Consider the following 19,514-nt stretch of genomic DNA (forward strand, 5'->3'; position numbering starts at 1 on the left):
TTTTTATTTATATATTATAGTGATTTTATTTTTTATTTATATATAATAGTGATTTTATTTTTTATTTATATATTATAGTGATTTTATTTTTTATTTATATATTATAGTGATTTTATTTTTTATTTATATATTATAGTGATTTTATTTTTTATTTATATATTATAGTGATTTTATTTTTATTTATATATTATAGTGATTTTATTTTTTATTTATATATTATAGCGATTTTATTTTTTATTTATATATAATAGTGATAAATATTTTTTATTTATATATTATAGTGATTTTATTTTTTATTTATATATTATAGTGATTTTATTTTTTATTTATATATTATAGTGATTTTATTTTTTATTTATATATTATAGTGATTTTATTTTTTATTTATATATTATAATTATTTTATTTTTTATTTATATTTAATAGTGATAAATATTATAGTGATTTTATTTTTTATTTATATATTATAGTGATTTTATTTTTTATTTATATATTATAGTGATTTTATTTTTTATTTATATATTATAATGATTTATTTTTTATTTATATTTAATAGTGATTTTATTTTTATATATTATAGTGATTTTATTTTTTATTTATATATTATAGTGATTTTATTTTTTATTTATATATTATAATGATTTATTTTTTATTTATATTTAATAGTGATTTTATTTTTATATATTATAGTGATTTTATTTTTTATTTATATATTATAGTGATTTTATTTTTTATTTATATATTATAGTGATTTTATTTTTTATTTATATATTATAGTGATTTTATTTTTTATTCATATATTATAATGATTTTATTTTTTATTTATATTTAATAGTGATAAATATTATAGTGATTTTATTTTTTATTTATATATTATAGTGATTTTATTTTTTATTTATATATTATAATGATTTTATTTTTTATTTATATTTAATAGTGATAAATATTATAGTAATTTTATTTTTTATTTATTATATATTATAGTGATTTTATTTTTTATTTATATATTATAGTGATTTTATTTTATTTATATTTAATAGTGATAAATATTATAGTGATTTTATTTTTTATTTATATATAATAGTGATAAGTATTATAGAATGTTTGTGAATAGTTATGAGTAGAGATTGAAGTGGGTTTGTGGGTCCCATTGAGAGTATTTTAAGTTGTTTGAGATGTGAAGTATTTTCAAAAGTACAAAAATATTTGGAAAGTGTTGAGAGTAGTTTGGCACCCAAACATACCCTTAAGAATCTGGCCGCTGGACTGCTCTTTCTTCTCTTTTAAAGCGCAGAGGTTTGGTTTTCATTGTTCGAACGCAGTTTACAGAGCTGAGAGCACAGGTCTTTGTAAAACCTAGTAATTTACTTGTTTCACAATCCAATCCATGGATCCTACTCATGGATCTAAGGCTTGGAGGCCATGCTTTCCTCTTCATCCTGCCCACCACCACCACCATAATCACTGCCATTTCCATTCTTTATGTTTCTGTCCTCACGGCCACCACCACAACCTCCACCTCCATCACCACCACCACCACCACCTCCATCATCACCAATTCAATGGTCGCCGCCATATATGCCCCAGTTTTAATACTTTTCCTCGAAACCCAGAACCTTCTGGTCCCGTTCCTCTCCCAAACGATTTGAATAGGTGTGCTTCTGGGCGTGAAGAAGCTTATGATTATGCCACCCCGTAAGTTGCTCGAACCCAGTTATTCTCTTCTATTTGATACGATTCGTTCATTTATTTGTCATGTCAAGGCCTTTTGCGCTCAAAATATTGAGAGTACCAGATAAAAGATCTTAATAGAATGGCATATCATTATGTTTGGGAGTTAATTGGGCTTTTGAAATGAGGCTAAAGTAGGTAGAATATTTGTATTTCATAGAAAATTAGATAAGTTGAGCTCAGTTAAGTGAGCTTAAATTCTTTCTTTTATATTTTAGATGGTTGGGTTGGGAATTGATTTAGGTAGTATTTGGACATCCTGATTCCAGTGGTTATTACACATATTGAAGGGAGGGAAAAAGAGTTAGAGATAATTCATTGAGAGAAAAATGCTAGCGCCTAGATCAAGTGGAAAAAAGAGGTAATTTGTTGAATTTTTTTAGACGCCCTTGTTGGAAATTCTCTCACAAACAATGGAATTTGTTTTGTTTCCTGTACAAGACCTTTGATTTTTGAACTTATATGACTAATGAGACTTGTTTCTCAATTGAATTTTCGTGCTTGCTTTGGTTGACATGATTACGAAAGTTTGGCACTTTGCATCTTTTCATTATCCATGTTGCTGCAAAACTAAGATCATTGTTCAATAAAACTTGCTATAAATGTTCAGACTAGTTGGTCTAACTGAGAGAATACCTTTGGATTTTTTTTTTTCAATTAGAACATGCTCCATGTAGCCCGAGCCAGTTTTCTTGTCTAAATATGAAAAAGAACCAATTCCTCGACTGCGCAAAAGAAGTCAATTGTGGCAATGGTACTAGCATCCTTGGATATCTAATGTCTTTTTGTTTATTTGTTGATGTCTAATAGTTATTCACAAGCTCTGCCATCAGCATAAACACATTCATTATTAGTTCTATTGTTCTACATCAAAAAGATTCCTACTAGTTACAACAATATTTTCCATTTGCTTTTTCTTATCCAAATTGGTCTTTCATGGTGGTGTTGAAATAGGATGTTACAAGAGCATAACTATGAAGAATTAAAAGAGGAAGAGGACGATGACGATGACCCAGTTTTTGTTCTGACTGATGAATGGAGGGAGTTCTTTGCGAAATCTGAAGCAAAGAGGAAATTAGGTGATAATTTTGTACTCTGTTTTTTGTTCACTCGCAAATATTGTTTTTAAATATAAGATCTTCCCACAAATCTAGCTTGTAATGTGTTGCACTTATGTTTCACAGAGAAAAAGCAGGCTAAGAAGAAAGGAAAAAAATAAATAGAGAAGTTGGAGGCATTCTTGAATCATTTGAAACGTGAAAGGTTGTGGAAAATTCATATGGTAGCTGCAGAGTTTATGGAAGATTGATCGAGAAATGCTTTTGTAATCCATACATACAGCGGACGCAAGAGCTCACTTGGGAGGTTAAGATGATAGAAATGGTATTAAATTTCATGTTGAAGTCAAATGCGCCATTACTCAACGTAGATTTAGTCCTTAAAGCTCTGTAGCTATTGGAGGCTTGAGAGTTTGTATTTTTGTTCATGATCTTTAGTCCCAACGTCTTTTTACGCTGAAAGCTTGATTTTTGGTATCAACATGCTAAGTCATTTCATGTACCATTTCAACCATAGACCGAATTGTGACAGAATTTTTGGTTGAAGATCCGGTCTGTGAGGTCATACCAGCTAGTGAGCTTTACCTACGTCTTCATTACATTTCATCTCGGAACTACAAATAAGAGAAAAATAGCGACCAGTGGCTAGATTGGCAGCACAATGAACAGTGCTGCCAGAAATTTATCACACATCATGACCCTACGTTTATCACAGTGGCGCGGTTGGAGACAAGTTACACTTCAGAACATTGCTTGCCATTTTAGCTACAAGACCCTTGAAAACTTCAGAAAGGCTGCCTAACTGCTTTGTAATGGTTGAGTTTTTCAAGCACTTATTTTTTGACATAATAATGCATTTGGAATATCTTCTCATAGTTTATTTAATTGTTATCTTGCGAAACTTTGCATCTTCAAGGCAAGTAATCTGTCATGGTTCAGTCACTTGTCTCCAAGGAGACAAGTGAATGCTTCCTGTAACTGGTAACGCTGTTCTATCTCCAATATGTTCTGCCAGTTTCGATCCCACTAAGATTAAGAGAAGACCATGGTTTCGTGTATATATTATATATAAGTACATATAACATATTACAAACACATTATAAATCCAGGCAATTAGTTATGTTGTCAATCTGTACGTGTGTAGCTTTAAATAAACCAAATTTACATAAAATCGGTACATATTTGCATAGAGACTGATTGATCAACTAGCTTTTTAAAGTGAACTTCGTTACATTAATCATCTCTTAGAAACATAATTACCCGATCTCACAGGATGTCTCCTCCTACATATTGTAATCCAACCTCTTCTCCCTCCCTTTGCTTGGCTAAAGAGCCCGTTGATAGGTTTCCAATATCATAAACAATACAATCATCTACTTCTTTTGGGATAGACCAGAAACTCTATCTTGGTCATAGCAAGAGAAATAGCATTATTTTCCTGCAGGAGGTAGGGTTACAAACCGTTTATGCCTTCAAATTTAGCTTGCTGAGAGCAGCAATGACTCTGTCGTCCGTGATCATTCTGTGGTTCTCATAGAAGTCTAATATCTCCATGGAAATATTTTTTACCTGTCAAAAACTTGCACATTAATAGTTTAGGGAGTAGAACACATCAGGACTTTTTATGAGCTGCAAATCCATAACAATAACTTCAATGGAAATTTATTGCAGTTAATAAAATTACATGGTCACACATGCAAGGCACGTAATGACAGGTAGTTCTCATGAAGCATTCAATAATGGGCAATGTTCATGACACTATTACCTACCGGTCACTTGTACTTGATAAATTTTCATGACACTTTACTCCTCTAGGATCAATCCTATCAGAAACTACATTCAAAAATTTTATTTTATTTTTTGATACATGGGGAGGGGGGATTCGATCCTTGGTTCTCTTAGTGAGAAATCAAGGTGTTGCCAATTGATCCAAAGGATCTTGGCGCTACATTCAATTTCTATTCACAATATTTGGCATGTCTCCTATATAGCCCATGAAATGAGAGAAAAAGAAAAAGAAAAAGAAAATATTACAAAAAAGATATTGCAAAGTCTTTTTATCGGTCAATATATATTAAAAAGCATTCTGCAATTTAGCTACGACACTCTTAACCCATGGAAAAGGGCATACTAATGAAGTTTTGGTGCTTAAAAGGGGTACAGGCAGCAAATTGGCCTTTGACTTTGAGGCAAATCAACTAAGGGTATGTTTGGGGGGTGAGATGAGAATTTTGTGTTTTGTTTTGAAGTTTAAAATATTAAGTTTTAATATTATTATTGTTTTGGGATTTAAAAAATGTGTATTGGGATTTGAAAAAGTTGAATTGTTTATTATATTTTGTATGTGGATTTGAAAAATGTGTAATGATGAGATGAGATGAGATGAGAATTTTGTGTTTTGGTTTTGGCCCCAAACCTGCCCTAAAAGTTCAAGATGGCAGTTGGCAGTTAGACATGTCACCTGAAATATGATCATGTATTATTGTTTTTCTTTTTTTAATTAGAATGTGTTCCACCTTTTTACATCCTTCCCAAAAAGGGTGCCAATTTATGGTTTTAATCAGATTAATTGGAATAAGAGGTGACAGAAAACCATGACAATAAGAATTAGCTTTGGAAAAATTACCGCATTCATATCAACACGAAGCTCTTCAAACCATGCAGTGGTATCCTTTTCCCTGAGTACGCTAGCAATATAAATGCATGCTAAAGCAATCAGATGCGGAGGATGTACAAGAATAAGGTCCATCTTGTAGGTGTCATTCACAAGTCCCCTGCTAATTTTAACACATCAGGGCTACATCACATTTATGTTCTTGTAAATCAATATCCACTACCACTGATAAAAAAAAAATGTTCTTGTAAATCAATAGATGCTAACATATTGTAAAAAAAGAAGCAAAATAACTCTACAGAATTGATTGCAGGTAGAAAAAGAAAAACATGCCATGAGTACAGCGAGAGGAGAATGTGGAGCTACAGCTATGTTTAACACAAGCAGCTTTGTCAAGCACTTCTCGCACTTTTATTATTTGAAAGGAACAAGCAATTATCTTGGAAAAAATACACTTTCCATCCTTCAACAAATAGATGTTTTACACTTTACGCTCTAAGCAAATGACACATTGTACTCTTCAACCACCAAATATTGACAAATAATGTCCTCATCCAATTATAACCATTAAGATAGGTGAAAAATAGGTAAAAATAAGGAGAAATAATATTTGCAGTCATATAGTGCGCAATCGCCGCACACTCATTTTGAAAAAAGTGAGTATATATGGAACTTACATAAAAAAATTAATTTTTTAATGGTGGGCCCCACTCTTTATCAAAATGAGTGCATGGCACTTGTACAATCCATGACTATATCTAGCGTTACTAAAAAATAAGTGACATGGCATAGTCTGTTCTAAAAAACTTGTATGGTGAGCCATAGTAGCAGGAACCTACGTCAATGTCCCATCAGAATTATCCAACATTGCCAAGGCCTGAATTCTTCTTTTTTTGTCCCGCTTTTAATGTGAGAGGCTCTTGCTAGGATTTTTTCCACCAAGGTCCTAATTGAGCCTTCCTTTTTTCTTTTCTTTTCTTTTATTTTTTCCCAATGGCTCCTACTTAAACAAGGTTTTCCTTTTTTCCCAATGCTATATTCTCTCTCTCTAAAAAAATCCTAATTGATTTCAAACTAAACTTCCTTTAAAAAAAATATATTTAAATTTCTTGTGGCTATAACGAAAACTAAGAACCCATCTCAATTATACTTGTGTGCAATGCATGAAGGAATGGCAAGAAAATAAATAAATAATTGGAACATACAAAACATGAATATTAAAACCTTATTTATCCTAAATATTAAGAAAAACAAAGAATAGATAGGCACGAAAGAATAGATGGGCAAGGTGACGTGTCCCAACAATCACCTCAGAAATTTGACTATGCTGGAAATTTGACTCTTACCAAGTTAATTGGGTCATATTTATATCATTCAGACCTGCATCCTGAAACAACCTACCAAAGCAAGGAGAAAAGGATGAACAATTGTTACTGAGGAAGATATCTCATTGAGAAGATCAAACGACTAGCTTTGATAAAGGAGCAATCTAGTCAAAAATCAGACACAAAGATCATTATTGGCATCATCGGAACCAAAGTAGACTTTTCTTCTCTCTGGCGGTAACCTAAGGTAGCCTGGGATTAATTAAATCCGAGTTTGCAATCACACTCATAATATTATAAGTAACAATAAGTGAATGCAAGCATACAAATCCCAGATCTAGGACTATACAACTGTAGAAGTAATATATTACAAGAAATCAACAGTTATCAGGAATGAGATAGGGACATAGGCATGTGCCTAATTTAGAAGTGTCATTTAAAAGTTTGATATCAACTAGCAGTACCAAAGAATATGAAGACAAACTGCATTAACATTCCAACCAAAATGTCTAGTATCAGATAATTGTTTTTTTTATAAGTGCCTAGTACCAGATAAATATGAAAAGGAAACTGAAAATCTGGTGGTTACAGCTTAAATAAGGTAAAACACCAAGTCACCAAGTCAAAACCAAGACTGACATTCAAGCACTCAAGTAATTCATCAAGTTGATGGAGCTGACCACTGATCAGTTACAGTCTAAACTTAAAAGATTAATTCAAAAAAAAAAAAAAAAAACCAAACAGCTTACAACCAACCTGAATTAGCTAAAGATACCTGATAAAGGGGATGAAATACTTACTGAGACAATGCTCGGTAAGGATGGAATACGACTAAATAATAATTGAGTGCTTCTAAAATCTTCATTTCCATTTCAAGGATGTCCTTGATCTCATACCTATCATACCTATACTTTTCATCAGCACCTGTGAAACAGAAAAAGTGGGTTCTAAAAACTTCACGCACTGCCTAAATGTTAACCATTGAATTTGGTAGGTATTCCACTGATTTAACTATTAAGTTCAGTATCAAGTAATTACATAATTTCTTGTGGTAAAACACAAGAAGCCTGGCCTGCACTGTGCTTTCTTCTGCTTTAGACGCCAGGTACAAGCAGGTTGGAGCAACAAGGCGTGGATCATATTCTGTCATACTCTTTCTGTGAGAACAAAAGGCAGTTAAGCTTAGCAAGCAGCCACGCAACAGGGTGTAAAAGGTGTCTGAATCTGCTTTCTTATAAGAGGATACCCAAATGACAACATATAAAGCAATCCAAGTGCTTGTATGCAAAACTGAGTCAAAAAATTCTTGAGAAAAAGAAAATACTCAGAAAAGAATGTCCTTCCAAATATTTAAAAGCAATTTAGCAGGAGAGAAGGACATGATAAGCCACCACCAAGCAAAAACTCTCTCCCAAATTTGGTCAAACAAAAACCTCATGTAGCAGGTTCTCAAACTCAGTTTATCCTTTCACTTGTACTAAGAATCAACATGAACATTGTAATTCTGCTATTCTAAATGAAATTCAATGGGACCCAGAGAGATCATGTATTTGTCCATATGATACACCAGAATGAAGTATTTACATCTTTATAAGCGTGCAACTATTGCTTCATACTTAGGCTGTGAACAAGTTGCAAAACCAGCATTGCCCCATTAATTTATTTTATGCTGTGTATAGCCAAAGATGAGTATAGCCACTGATGGAGGATTACTACGTACGGTTTGTAATGAAGACATGTACAGTACACAAAGTAGAGTATAGTTACAGAAAGCCAAAAAAAAAAAAAAAGAAGAGCAGAGCATTCCCCAATGGGTTATGTAAAACCCAGGTTTTTGTAAAATTTGAAGGAAATAGCTCAATATAGCCCGGAATATGTATTTTATAACTAATATCCAGTTTGCTACAGTACCATCTCTACATCTATGGAACACTATTCACACTTGTATAAATATTTAATTCATTTATCTCTCTACTTTTTACTCTTTATTCATTTCTTTATCTACTTTCTACTTTTTACTTTATTTGAAATGAATAAAATATATTAAAAAGTATAATATTTGAATGATATAAAGGAAAAATAAATAAGCTAATGTATGGTATATTGTAAAAGTCAGTATGTAAAATAGAAAAAATGGGTTTTGGTGATATATTTTAAAGGATAGGAAAAAGTGGATTGTAAAATGTTTTGGTTATGTAAAGAAGTCAGTATTTAGGCTATTAACTAGAATAAAAAAATACAATGAACTGGCAATACACAATTATCAACTGTTATCACAAATTCAAATGATAGTTGTTACTTGGATGAAAAGCAAACAAAAAGCCAGGAGCTTGTCGTCACTAATTGAGCTTATTTTTCATCATCAGGTAATTGCTTGGGTACCTGGTGTAAACGCGTCTCATATATGCTACTGCAGTAGCTACCACCCTGAAACATTTGATCAGTATATTAAAGATTTAACTGAGTGGTGAAAATAGTCTAATCTACCTTTCTACACCGATTTTGTAAAGTTAACAAAACAAAATTACTGAGAATTAACTGTTATCATGAGGCCCTGAAGGATACAATAGTACCTAATCACCCCACAATTCTTAGAAACAAAAGTTATTAGAATGTATCTAGGTGTTCTTTTGTATACTTCCTGTGTACATGGGTCATGCCTATTTCATTCATATTAATAATATTTATCTCTTACTTATCAAAAAAAAAAAAATCTTAGAAACAAAATAATAAAATAATTTTGTTCCATTTGTATTCACAAATTCTAGCATCAGTAGTGGTAGGAGGTACTTGCTTATAAGTCAATAAAGTTGAGAATGTGTGAATAAATTTCAGAAGTAGATCCTAAGGCCCCGTTTGGATGTTGAGGTGAGATGAGAAATCTCAACTCATCTCATCTCAACATCTAAGCATCACTCAAACACAAATACTTTTTAATTTCAAATTTTCAACTTTTTCATCTAATAATTACAACTTACCCAAACTTCCAAACAAAACACAAAAAAAAATTCAATTTTTTCAAATCCCAAAACAAAAATTATATTAAAAAATTATATTCTAACAATATTTTAACTTTATAATATTTTTATTCAACTTTTTCTCTCCTTTTCCAAAACCCCATAAAATATCTTAATTCAAACCATTTCACTACTGTTCACAGATTTTTTATCTCATCTCAACATCCAAATGAGGCCGTAGCATGACATCAAGACTAGAGAGGTTCAAATGAGTCAATAACCCTTATTTTCCCCATCAGTCAAAACAAGCTTTGATTAATTCTAAACACTATTATTTTCTATCTGAATGTTGACATTGGTGTTTACTTAAATTAGCCATGCATCGTGGTTCACAGGTCATCTTACTACCAGGCAAAAATTGTACAAGTTATATGTGAATCAAGACTTCAAGAACCATCTAAGCAGGGGAAAAGAAAAGGCAGTTCTACTTGTATTTTTTTAAAAAAGCATAAATTATGAACATATAGGTAATGGTTTCAGTAAGATTAAAAGATTAAGTTCAAACCTTTGCCTCACTTTAACATATTGAGCCAATTTCCATATATCTGAAAACAAGCCAATAAAAAAGTGAACTTTTAAAATAATTTAGATATTATAGCAACATTATTAGCAGGAGCACATTTGCGCAATGCATTTCAAGGGACGTTCAAGAAATACAGGGAGTTATAATTCTATGATTCAACAAATTCACAGTCGACAAAGAAATCCATAAAATCAAGAACTGCAAGAGACAGTATGAAACCAATAAATTACAAGGTGATAACAGCAAAATCCAATTACGATAAAACACACATGTGCACATGAGAGAGAGGGAGAACAAAAAATACCATTTCCCCTTATATCTCTAATAGCATATGTAACTCCAAGTGACAAGTTGATAAGCATATACTAAAAAATGTATGCATCTTGTCTTGTAGTCTCAAGTCTTTTAGAAACCTATCATATCAAGGGGCACTGCACCAGGAAAGCAACAATTTTTTTTTTTTTTTTTGATCAGTAAAAAGTGAGGAAAGCAACAATTCTCAATAAAACACAGTCAACTTTCTATTGATTTAGTTAACAATCTCTTGTCATGTTTAATCACTACCCTAATTATGATTTCAATTTTCCGTTATAGCAGTCTTAGCAGATGCAATTTTCAGCAGTCAGTCTTGATGCAGTTCTTGGTGGGGAAAAAACGAAAACCTCGATCCACCATATACGAAAAGACCGTAGTATACTGAGATAAACTTTGTCCAGACAAAGGGCATTCAAGTATAAACTAACAATTCAAGCACGAACGATCAAAATTTTCTGCAATTAAAAGAAAGAAGGGGAAAAGCACAGAGAATTACTTAAACAAGCTGAAATCCATCAAAACAAAAGCAAAATAATGGAGTGAAATCCAACATAAAGTGTGCGTTTGAGAGAGAGAGAGATCATACAATTGGCCATGTGCATCTTAATAAGCTTGAAATCCTCAAGAGTGATGCCTTTGTCTTTGTCGAGTGGGTGCAGCACATCCACATCTTCCTGATCCAAAAGCTGTTTGCTTGAAAAACACAAAACATACCCAAATTCAGAAACCCGAAAGAAGAATGGCATAATAACAACCAAAATAAATCTAAAACACAGAAAAACACAGTAAATAAAATGAAAAGAGGGTATGTTGGAAACGTACTAGTGAGAGGATGTCCAGAAATTGGCAGCCATCTTTGGATCAGGGACCAGAAAGTTCCCGTGAGTCCTCAACAACGGAAAGTCAAAAGTTGCTTCGATCGATCAAGATCCAGCTAGCCTAAAAAGGATGCTATTCTGCGGCGAGCGGAAGTTCGGGGGGCGCTCCGCTCCGTTTCGGTTTCCGCCTTTTTTTCGCATCTATTTTATTGTTTTGTTAACTACTCAAAATAAAAAAAGATTTGGTCCAAGTCTAACGTTTGTCTTTGAGTCTTCTTTTTGTATGAAACGTGAGGTCGAATTTTATCTAGGTAGAATGTTATCTCTAATATATATATATATATATATATATATATATCTCCTTTATACTTAAAAGCGCTTATCGCTTAATGAACAGTGACATCAACAGTAATTATAAACAGTAATAACACAGCAAAATCACAAAACCGCGAATCGCATCCTCTCAAAAATATACCGAAGTAAATCGAAGTAAAACCGCAAATCGCATCATCGAAGCAAAACCACAGATGCAAAACCGAAGTAAAATCACAGCAAAATAATCACAAAAATATACGATAAAACCACAAAATCATCATAAAATCTTCACCAAACAGTAATAACACGGTAAAATCTTCAGCAAATTGCATCTCGTCCCTCTCTGCATCCTCGAAGCAAAACCACATATGCAAAACCACAGCAAAACCATCACAAAAATACACGGTAAAACCATAAAATCATCATAAAATCTTCACAAAAATACCACAAATTAACAAAATCACCACAAAATCACAACAAAAATACCATAAAATAAAAAAAATCACCACAAATTACGGTGGAGGTGGCCGAAGGGGAAGTGCGCGTCCGTGAGGGAAGGTGAGCATCCATGGTGGCTCGGCTGAGCGTGAGGACGGCTACGATAGATGGTCGGTGGCGAAAGGAGGTCCCGGTGGTGATACGGTGGGCAGAGGAGGTGGATCTCCGCCGTGGGTGTGGAGAACCCGTGCAAGAGAGAGGTAGATTTCGTGGGAGCAAACGGCACGGAGATGGAGGCCGAGCTCGCTGGAGGGGGATGGACGGTGGGAGAGGAGGCTACCGTGGAGGTGGTGGCGTCGGAGGATGGCGTACGGCGGCGCAGCAACATCAAACCCATTCGGGCTGCGCACAACCGAGAGAGAGGAAGAGAGAGCGTGAGAGAGGGAGACCGGTGTGGGGGGACTCGCCGGAGTGAGGTGGTGCCGGTGGAAGAGGCGGTGAGGCTCACCGACGCACGGCGGCGTCGGGCTGGGCAGAGGAAGATTCGGCTGGGAGTCACGCGTACGGGGGGAGAGAGAGAGGGGGGGAAAGTGAGGAAAGGGTGGAACAAAAACAGAAAATTACAAAAGAATAGAAATTAAAACGTATTAATGGCCGGGAGTATTTCGTCCACAAAACAAAAAATATAGTGTGTGAAAATGATGAAGAGAACTGCTACATATATACACAAAAATAAATCTAAAAACGGATGTGCATGGTTTTATTGGATCTGTTATATTTACTTTATAATAAAAGTAATTTTACAATCTGGCCTACCTAATTAAATCACATCAACTTGTGAGTTTACTTTTATCTAATTCATTTGTGTCTAATTAATTAAGTATTTCCCTATTATATTATATGCAAAAGTTACTTTTTAACCTACATATAATGACACATTAATAACCATTAAAATCCTAGCTATTGTTTTGGAGTCTTCAAAATGATTTAACAATAAAAGATTAAAATACTGATTTATATATAAATAAATATTAATTTAATTAAAAATATTGAAATAAATTAAATAAATGATAAAATTTTATTAAATATTTTTAAAAAATTAATCTCAATCCTTCGTTTTAAATTCTTAGATTTGATCTAATAATAGAAATTTAAACATTAATTTAAACTAATTTAAAATTTAAATAATTAATATATAAATATTAAATATTAATCTTCCATTATTAAATAAATGATAAAATTTTACTAAATATTTATAAGAAATTTAAATCATATAAATAATTACAGTTTTAACATAATTTAAATATGATAATATTCTTAATTAATTAAATTAGGCAAACGTGCATGGGGAATGAGAGAGTGAGAAAAGAAAAGTGGAGGAAAATGTTAGTTTTTAGGTTTTAAATTTCAACCTATCATCTTTAATATTCAGATTTAATCTAACGATAAAAATTTAAATATTGATTTAAACTAATATAAAACAAATAATTAAAATATAAATATTCTACCATAAACTTAAAATTAACTTTAATTTATAAAATATTAATTTTTTATTATTAAGTAAAAGATAAAATTTTACTGAATATTTTTAAGAGAATAATATTATATTATACACTTAAAATCAACTTTAATTTATAAAATATTATTTTATCATCATTAAATAAATGATGAAGTTTTACTGAATATTTTTAATAGAAAAAAACTATCTAATTAATTTAATTTTTAAATATAATTTAAATTCTATAATAAATAATAAATATGAATAAATAATAATTTTAATTATTTTAATATTAGAAATTATTATTTATTTATTTTTTCAATTAAGCAAACATGGCAAACGTGCTTTGCACGTTAGTCACCGCTAGTATATGTATATATATATATATATATATATATTTTAAAGTGAGTATCAACAATAATAACGATTAAATTAATCATAAAAAAATAATATATCAGTAGAGTTTTAAATATATTAATTTGTTTACGATGTAATAATTGATATGGTAATACGCATGTATCTAATTATAGAAGTAAGTTTTTCTAATAAATGATAACACTTTCCCTTTAAAAAAACATATGATTTATATTTTTGTCCGTCTATTTAAAATATATATTTATATATTAATGTGTAGTAGATAATAAATATAATTTTTTTTATAAAACTAATTTAAGGAATAACATGGCACTACCGGTCATCATAATCTAGATTACGTGGCAGTGCCACACATCTTATTAAAATATAAGTAATATTATATATAGTCATAGATTGTGAAAATACTGTACATTTTTTTAGAAAAAAAGTAAGATTTATTATTAAAAATTTAATTTTTTTTATATAAATCTCATATTTATTTTTTATTTTTTAAATGAGTGCACGATATTTATACATTATATGACTATAAATATAATTTTTCTTAAAATATGACCTCACACGTATTATACAAGAAAAACACACTCTTTACACTCGTTGGCACACTTCAAATTCAAATTCAATAAATTATAAAAGAAATGTTTAATTTAATAAAATATTTAAATAATATAATTTTATTATATAAATGATGTAGATGGTGCACAATACCCATTGAATTGAGAACGGAAGAACTTAATTATTTAGTACCTTTTAACTTATCTGATTGAATTGAACTTTTACATACATTAATTTGAAAGTAGTCACCGCTCACTGCCTTTGCTCGAGAGACTCTGTTTCTCGTCTCCAAAAACCACCCAAAGGCCGCAAACAGTGCAAGTCATGACCAAGGCTATGGCTCTAATGCGTATAAAGGGGCTCGCCAATTCGATGAGGCAACTAACAGATAACGTGATATATCTTTCACAAATTGTCAAATGGTTTAAAAAAAGAAGAAGGTGAAAACAAATCTTCCATTTTGAGTACCCTGTTTGAAATTTAATTTGTCTTTAAGGGTTAATTTGTTGGTTCCTGCAAATTCATATATTTCTTGTTTGAGAATAAATTTTTTTTTTGCAGTCACTTTTATATATTTTATTAATATAAAATAAATATTTTGATTAATTATTAAAAGTAACTTGATATAGTAAAATTCGTTTTTTAATATTTGATTGACTTATCTCCGTGCGAGTGCAGTGTTTCCAAAGGGAAGGGACGAGAAGATTGTGACCGTGAATAGAGGATGATGGCCGACAAATTAAAGCTTCTTTTTCTTTTTTGTCAAAAGATACTCCAATAGTCTCGGGCCTCGGCGCGCTGTGTCATACGTGGGAAGATTTTTTTTTTAATGAAAAGAGACTTCATTTTATTTAAGTGAAATCAAAATTACAATTATGATTTATTAATATAAAAAAACAAAAGACTATAAATCAAATTACGCATCATTTTAGAACACTCCTACACATAAATTTATTTGTGACGTACATTATCTTAACGTCTATAAACTATTTTCTAACAAAGAAAAACGTTCTGTAAAAACAGAATTAAACGATACATTTTTTAAAAGAATAGAAGTATTATCTTCATTCTTCAAAAGAGTAGGATTATTATCTTTTTTACTCCTCCCAAAAGAGGAACGAGACTCTGCTGCTATGAACATTAAATTCAATAGTCTATTTCTTATTATTTTTATCTACAAAAATAGACAACAAAACTACAAAATACATAGAAGAACCGAGAAAAATTGGATTTGCAAACAAAATAAAAACTTGGACTGAAAAAAAAAATACAGGCGCAGGGGCTATAGTGGCGCGTGCAGGACACGCGCTACTCTTAGAGGAAGACTGACAATGGATCTGGAAAGTCCTAGAATCACAGGCCCAAAAAATGCCACGCATGGCATTGGCAAAAAGCTCTCGCAATGGCGCGTGTAGTCACACGCCAACCTTCAACCTGCGCGTGCCGGCTACACGCCCACTCCATTTTGCGTCGCGTTCGGTGGTCTTATAAATCGACAATTGGAGAATATTGTGGTGGGGTGCGTATAGTCTTTTGATCTCCGAAAAGTTCCCGATCGACGATTCCCCCTTATTCAATCTAAAAAAATATATATGTGGGGAGAATTATTGAATTCCATGTATAATGCTAATTTTATGAATAATAATAAAATAATTTATGAATAATAATGAGATAATTTGAATTAAGTATTTTTTTAATTTAAAAAAATGAGAGAGAAAAAGTTGAATAAAAAATATTATTAAATTAAAATATTATTTTTAGAATTATGCTGCATTCAGTCACTTTTGCATATTCTTTGCATACTCCAACGATGTAATTGGCCAAAATAATTATTTTATATTAAAAAAATGACGCAACTAATCACATTAGTAGTATGCGTAAGGAATATGCAAAAGTGATTGAGCATAGAATTTTTGTTATTTTTATAGATTTGAAAAGGTTATAATTATTTTTTATTGAAAAATTTTAAAAAAATTGTAATAATTAATTTAAAAATTTATATTTAAATTATATTTAAAATGAGATAAAATAAAAATTTTACCTCTCATCTTAAGCTCAAAACCTGCTAATTTACAAAAAAATAATAATGCTAAAAAAAAATAGAAAGTGCCACGATTAGACAAATTTCTTTTCATAAAAATGAATTTTATCACGTGTGATCTCGCCAAAAGATTCTTGACACAAGAACCCAAGCAAAGTCGCCACTACAATGACTCGAAGGTAACAAAAAAGTCATCCCTGGGGCCACCATCACCTGGATATCCAACCTTTTTATCAGGTGGCCAATTTTCTTCCTAATGTTCATCTCCTTCTGGCACCATCACCTGGCACCACTAAAGAAACCACCAAACTGGGGTTGGAACATTCATGGAAATCACCTCTCATCTACTTGCAATTGCAGGGCTTTTAGTTCCGCTGTTATTGTACAATCTATGGAGGTTGAGAATTGGCGTTCAGAAAACAAAGGGTTTGTTAGCCCCAGAACCATCGGGTGCCTTGCCAATTATCGGTCACCTTCGTCAACTACGTGGCAAAAACCCACTTGCCCGAACCTTGGCGGCCATGGCTGACAGACATGGGCCCGTCTTCATGATCAGGTTTGGCTCGAAAAGTGCAGTTGTGATTTGCAGTCACGAGGCAGTCAAGGAATGCTTCACTACAAACGACAAGGTTTTAGCAGGACGTCCGAAATCTACTCAATCAAAGTACCTGGGTTACAACAACGCAGGACTGGGTTTTGCACCTTACGGCGCATATTTGCGAGAGATGAGAAAGCTAGCCATGATGGAACTCCTCTCTGCCCACCGGCTCGAGACACTAAAGAATGTGCAAATCTCCGAAGTGGATACTTTGGTCAAAGATCTCTACTCTCTTTGTCAGAACAACAATCACAGCCCTGTTAAGGTGGTGATTAGTGAATGGATTGAACGCTTAACCTTGAACATAATTACTAAACTAATAGCGGGGAAGAGATATTTTGGTCATGTCAATGGCGGAGAAGACGAAGAGGCAAAACGTGCACGGAAAATTATCAAAGAATTTATGTATGTAGTTGGGGCGCCTGTCATTTCTGATCTACTTCCATTTCTGGGATGGATTGATTTTGGAGGTCAAGTGAAATCTGTGAAGCGTCTTGGAAGGGAATTGGACACTTTAATAGGAAGTTGGATTCAAGAACACACCTTGAAGAGGCTGGAAAGAGTGGCAAGCGACAAGCTGGACTTCATCGACATAATGCTGTCAGTAATTGAGGGCGAATCCATGTTTGGCCATACTCGTGAAACCATTATCAAGGCTACAGTATCGGTACGTTTAGTAACATTAATTTCTCGCATAAGCCTTAATAATCGTAATATGGTAAAACTAGAATATTGTTGTTTTAGGATCGATGCATTGCAGAATAGAAGCTTTATCTTGGTACACTGTAACATTAGGCCGTGTCAACTGTCAAGAACATGGGTTTGGCAATTACAGGGACTGGTTTGATCTCTTCGATCACAAACATTATTAAACATAGCAAACACTGAGAGAGTAGATCTTAACAAGATAATTTTGAATCTCTAGTAACTAAAACGATTACACATTGTCAATATTCTAATAATTAATGTCGTTTCATTTGCAAAAATTCTGCTTCTAAATATGGTCTAAATATCATGTGGTAGACTTTTATCTTGGCTGGCGCGGAAACAACATCTGTTAACTTGATATGGCTGCTATCTCTATTGCTGAACAATGAACATGCTTTAAAGCGTGTCCAAGAAGAGCTGGATGTCAAAGTTGGAAAGGATAGATGGGTGGAAGATTACGATATCAAAGATATGGTTTACCTCCAAGCCATAGTCAAAGAATCATTGCGCTTATACCCACCAGCCCCACTAGCAGTTCCACACGAGGCGCTGGAAGATTGTCAAGTTTGTGGGTATTATGTTCCAAAGGGAACTCGGCTGTTAGTAAATGTGTGGAAGTTGCATCGAGACCCGAGAGTTTGGGAGGACCCTGATGGATTTTCGCCAGAAAGGTTTCTCACAAGCCATGCACACATTGATGCTTTAGGACAACATTTTGAGTTCACACCATTTGGGTTAGGTAGAAGATCTTGCCCTGGGAACACATTTGCCATGCAAGTATCACACTTGGCACTAGCTCGCTTGCTTCAGGGATTTGAGTTAACAACACCAGAGAACATTTCTGTGGACATGACCGAAGGCTTGGGCGTTACCATGCCAAGGACAACTCCCCTTCAAGTTCTCCTCACTCCACGCCTTTCTTCTGAACTCTATGGATGCTAGAGATCAGCAGTAGAAACTGAAGTATCTGTGTTGGTACTTGTGGGTACTTTTACATCTGTCATTTTATTAAACCAAGCAACCTCGATTAATAAAGTAAAAAGCATAAACAATATATTAATCAAAAGAAAAATCAACACATGTGCTTAGCAACCGCCTAAAATTCATTAGAGAAGTAAAATTATTACATTTGGTTTAAATAATTACAAAACATTTGGTGTTGACTCTAAACTATATATCATGAGTGATCCCTTGATGATCACTTTATCTCGGTTCATGTAAAATGCACGTCGATTAATGTTAGATATATATATTAGACCCATTGTAACAAAAAAAAAAAAAAGAATTTTTCGAGTAGTTCTTAATTTTTTTAAATGACTTGACACACTAACGTTTTTCTTAAAATAGTTATTGAAATAGTGCCCATTAGTCTAACATGCGTCCAGTGAATGGTTCCACAGAAAGTCGCTCCAAGCCTCCATCCCTCAATCACGTACTGGTTTAGAACGTCTGGATTTGAGATTGTAGTTTTAAAAAGATAGAGAAATCTTGTATATATGTTACTGGCAAAGGACGAGTACAGATCTTATAATATAAAGAGAAGAGCCAAATCTCATAGAAAATAATGGGCTAGAAAGAGAGAACAAAT

At 32.6% G+C, this 19,514-nt stretch overlaps 3 protein-coding genes across 5 annotated transcripts; 2 read left to right on the plus strand and 1 right to left on the minus strand.

Moving 5' to 3' along the window:
• The first annotated feature begins 1,251 nt into the window (after positions 1 to 1,251).
• On the plus strand, positions 1,252 to 3,451 carry LOC109008525 (SKI/DACH domain-containing protein 1-like). Its single transcript, XM_018988644.2, has 3 exons — positions 1,252 to 1,695; positions 2,686 to 2,810; positions 2,916 to 3,451. The coding sequence occupies exons 1-3, from the start codon at positions 1,388 to 1,390 to the stop codon at positions 2,948 to 2,950; spliced, it is 468 nt and encodes a 155-aa protein (XP_018844189.1). The 5' UTR covers positions 1,252 to 1,387; the 3' UTR covers positions 2,951 to 3,451.
• Positions 3,452 to 3,906: 455 nt separating this feature from the next.
• Positions 3,907 to 11,639, minus strand: LOC109008524 (cyclin-C1-2-like). 3 transcript variants are annotated; one of them, XM_018988643.2, is made up of 9 exons: positions 11,406 to 11,639; positions 11,170 to 11,269; positions 10,251 to 10,290; positions 9,111 to 9,155; positions 7,767 to 7,885; positions 7,529 to 7,652; positions 6,750 to 6,800; positions 5,416 to 5,566; positions 3,907 to 4,358 (listed from the first exon to the last, which is right to left on the minus strand). In XM_018988643.2, exons 2-9 carry the CDS (start codon positions 11,183 to 11,185, stop codon positions 4,254 to 4,256), a joined length of 651 nt encoding a protein of 216 aa, XP_018844188.1. In that variant the 5' UTR covers positions 11,186 to 11,269; positions 11,406 to 11,639; the 3' UTR covers positions 3,907 to 4,253. The 3 variants fall into 3 exon arrangements, with proteins under 3 accessions (XP_018844188.1, XP_018844187.1, XP_018844186.1); XM_018988642.2 differs by having other exon boundaries at positions 5,416 to 5,563; positions 11,170 to 11,276; positions 11,406 to 11,631; XM_018988641.2 differs by having other exon boundaries at positions 11,170 to 11,276; positions 11,406 to 11,587.
• Positions 11,640 to 16,800: 5,161 nt separating this feature from the next.
• On the plus strand, positions 16,801 to 19,208 carry LOC109008523 (cytochrome P450 CYP82D47-like). Its single transcript, XM_018988640.2, has 2 exons — positions 16,801 to 17,885; positions 18,242 to 19,208. The coding sequence occupies exons 1-2, from the start codon at positions 16,947 to 16,949 to the stop codon at positions 18,866 to 18,868; spliced, it is 1,566 nt and encodes a 521-aa protein (XP_018844185.2). The 5' UTR covers positions 16,801 to 16,946; the 3' UTR covers positions 18,869 to 19,208.
• Positions 19,209 to 19,514: the final 306 nt, after the last annotated feature.

The sequence above is a fragment of the Juglans regia genome, chromosome 14, assembly GCF_001411555.2.
Source record: "Juglans regia cultivar Chandler chromosome 14, Walnut 2.0, whole genome shotgun sequence".
Taxonomy (NCBI): domain Eukaryota; kingdom Viridiplantae; phylum Streptophyta; class Magnoliopsida; order Fagales; family Juglandaceae; genus Juglans; species Juglans regia.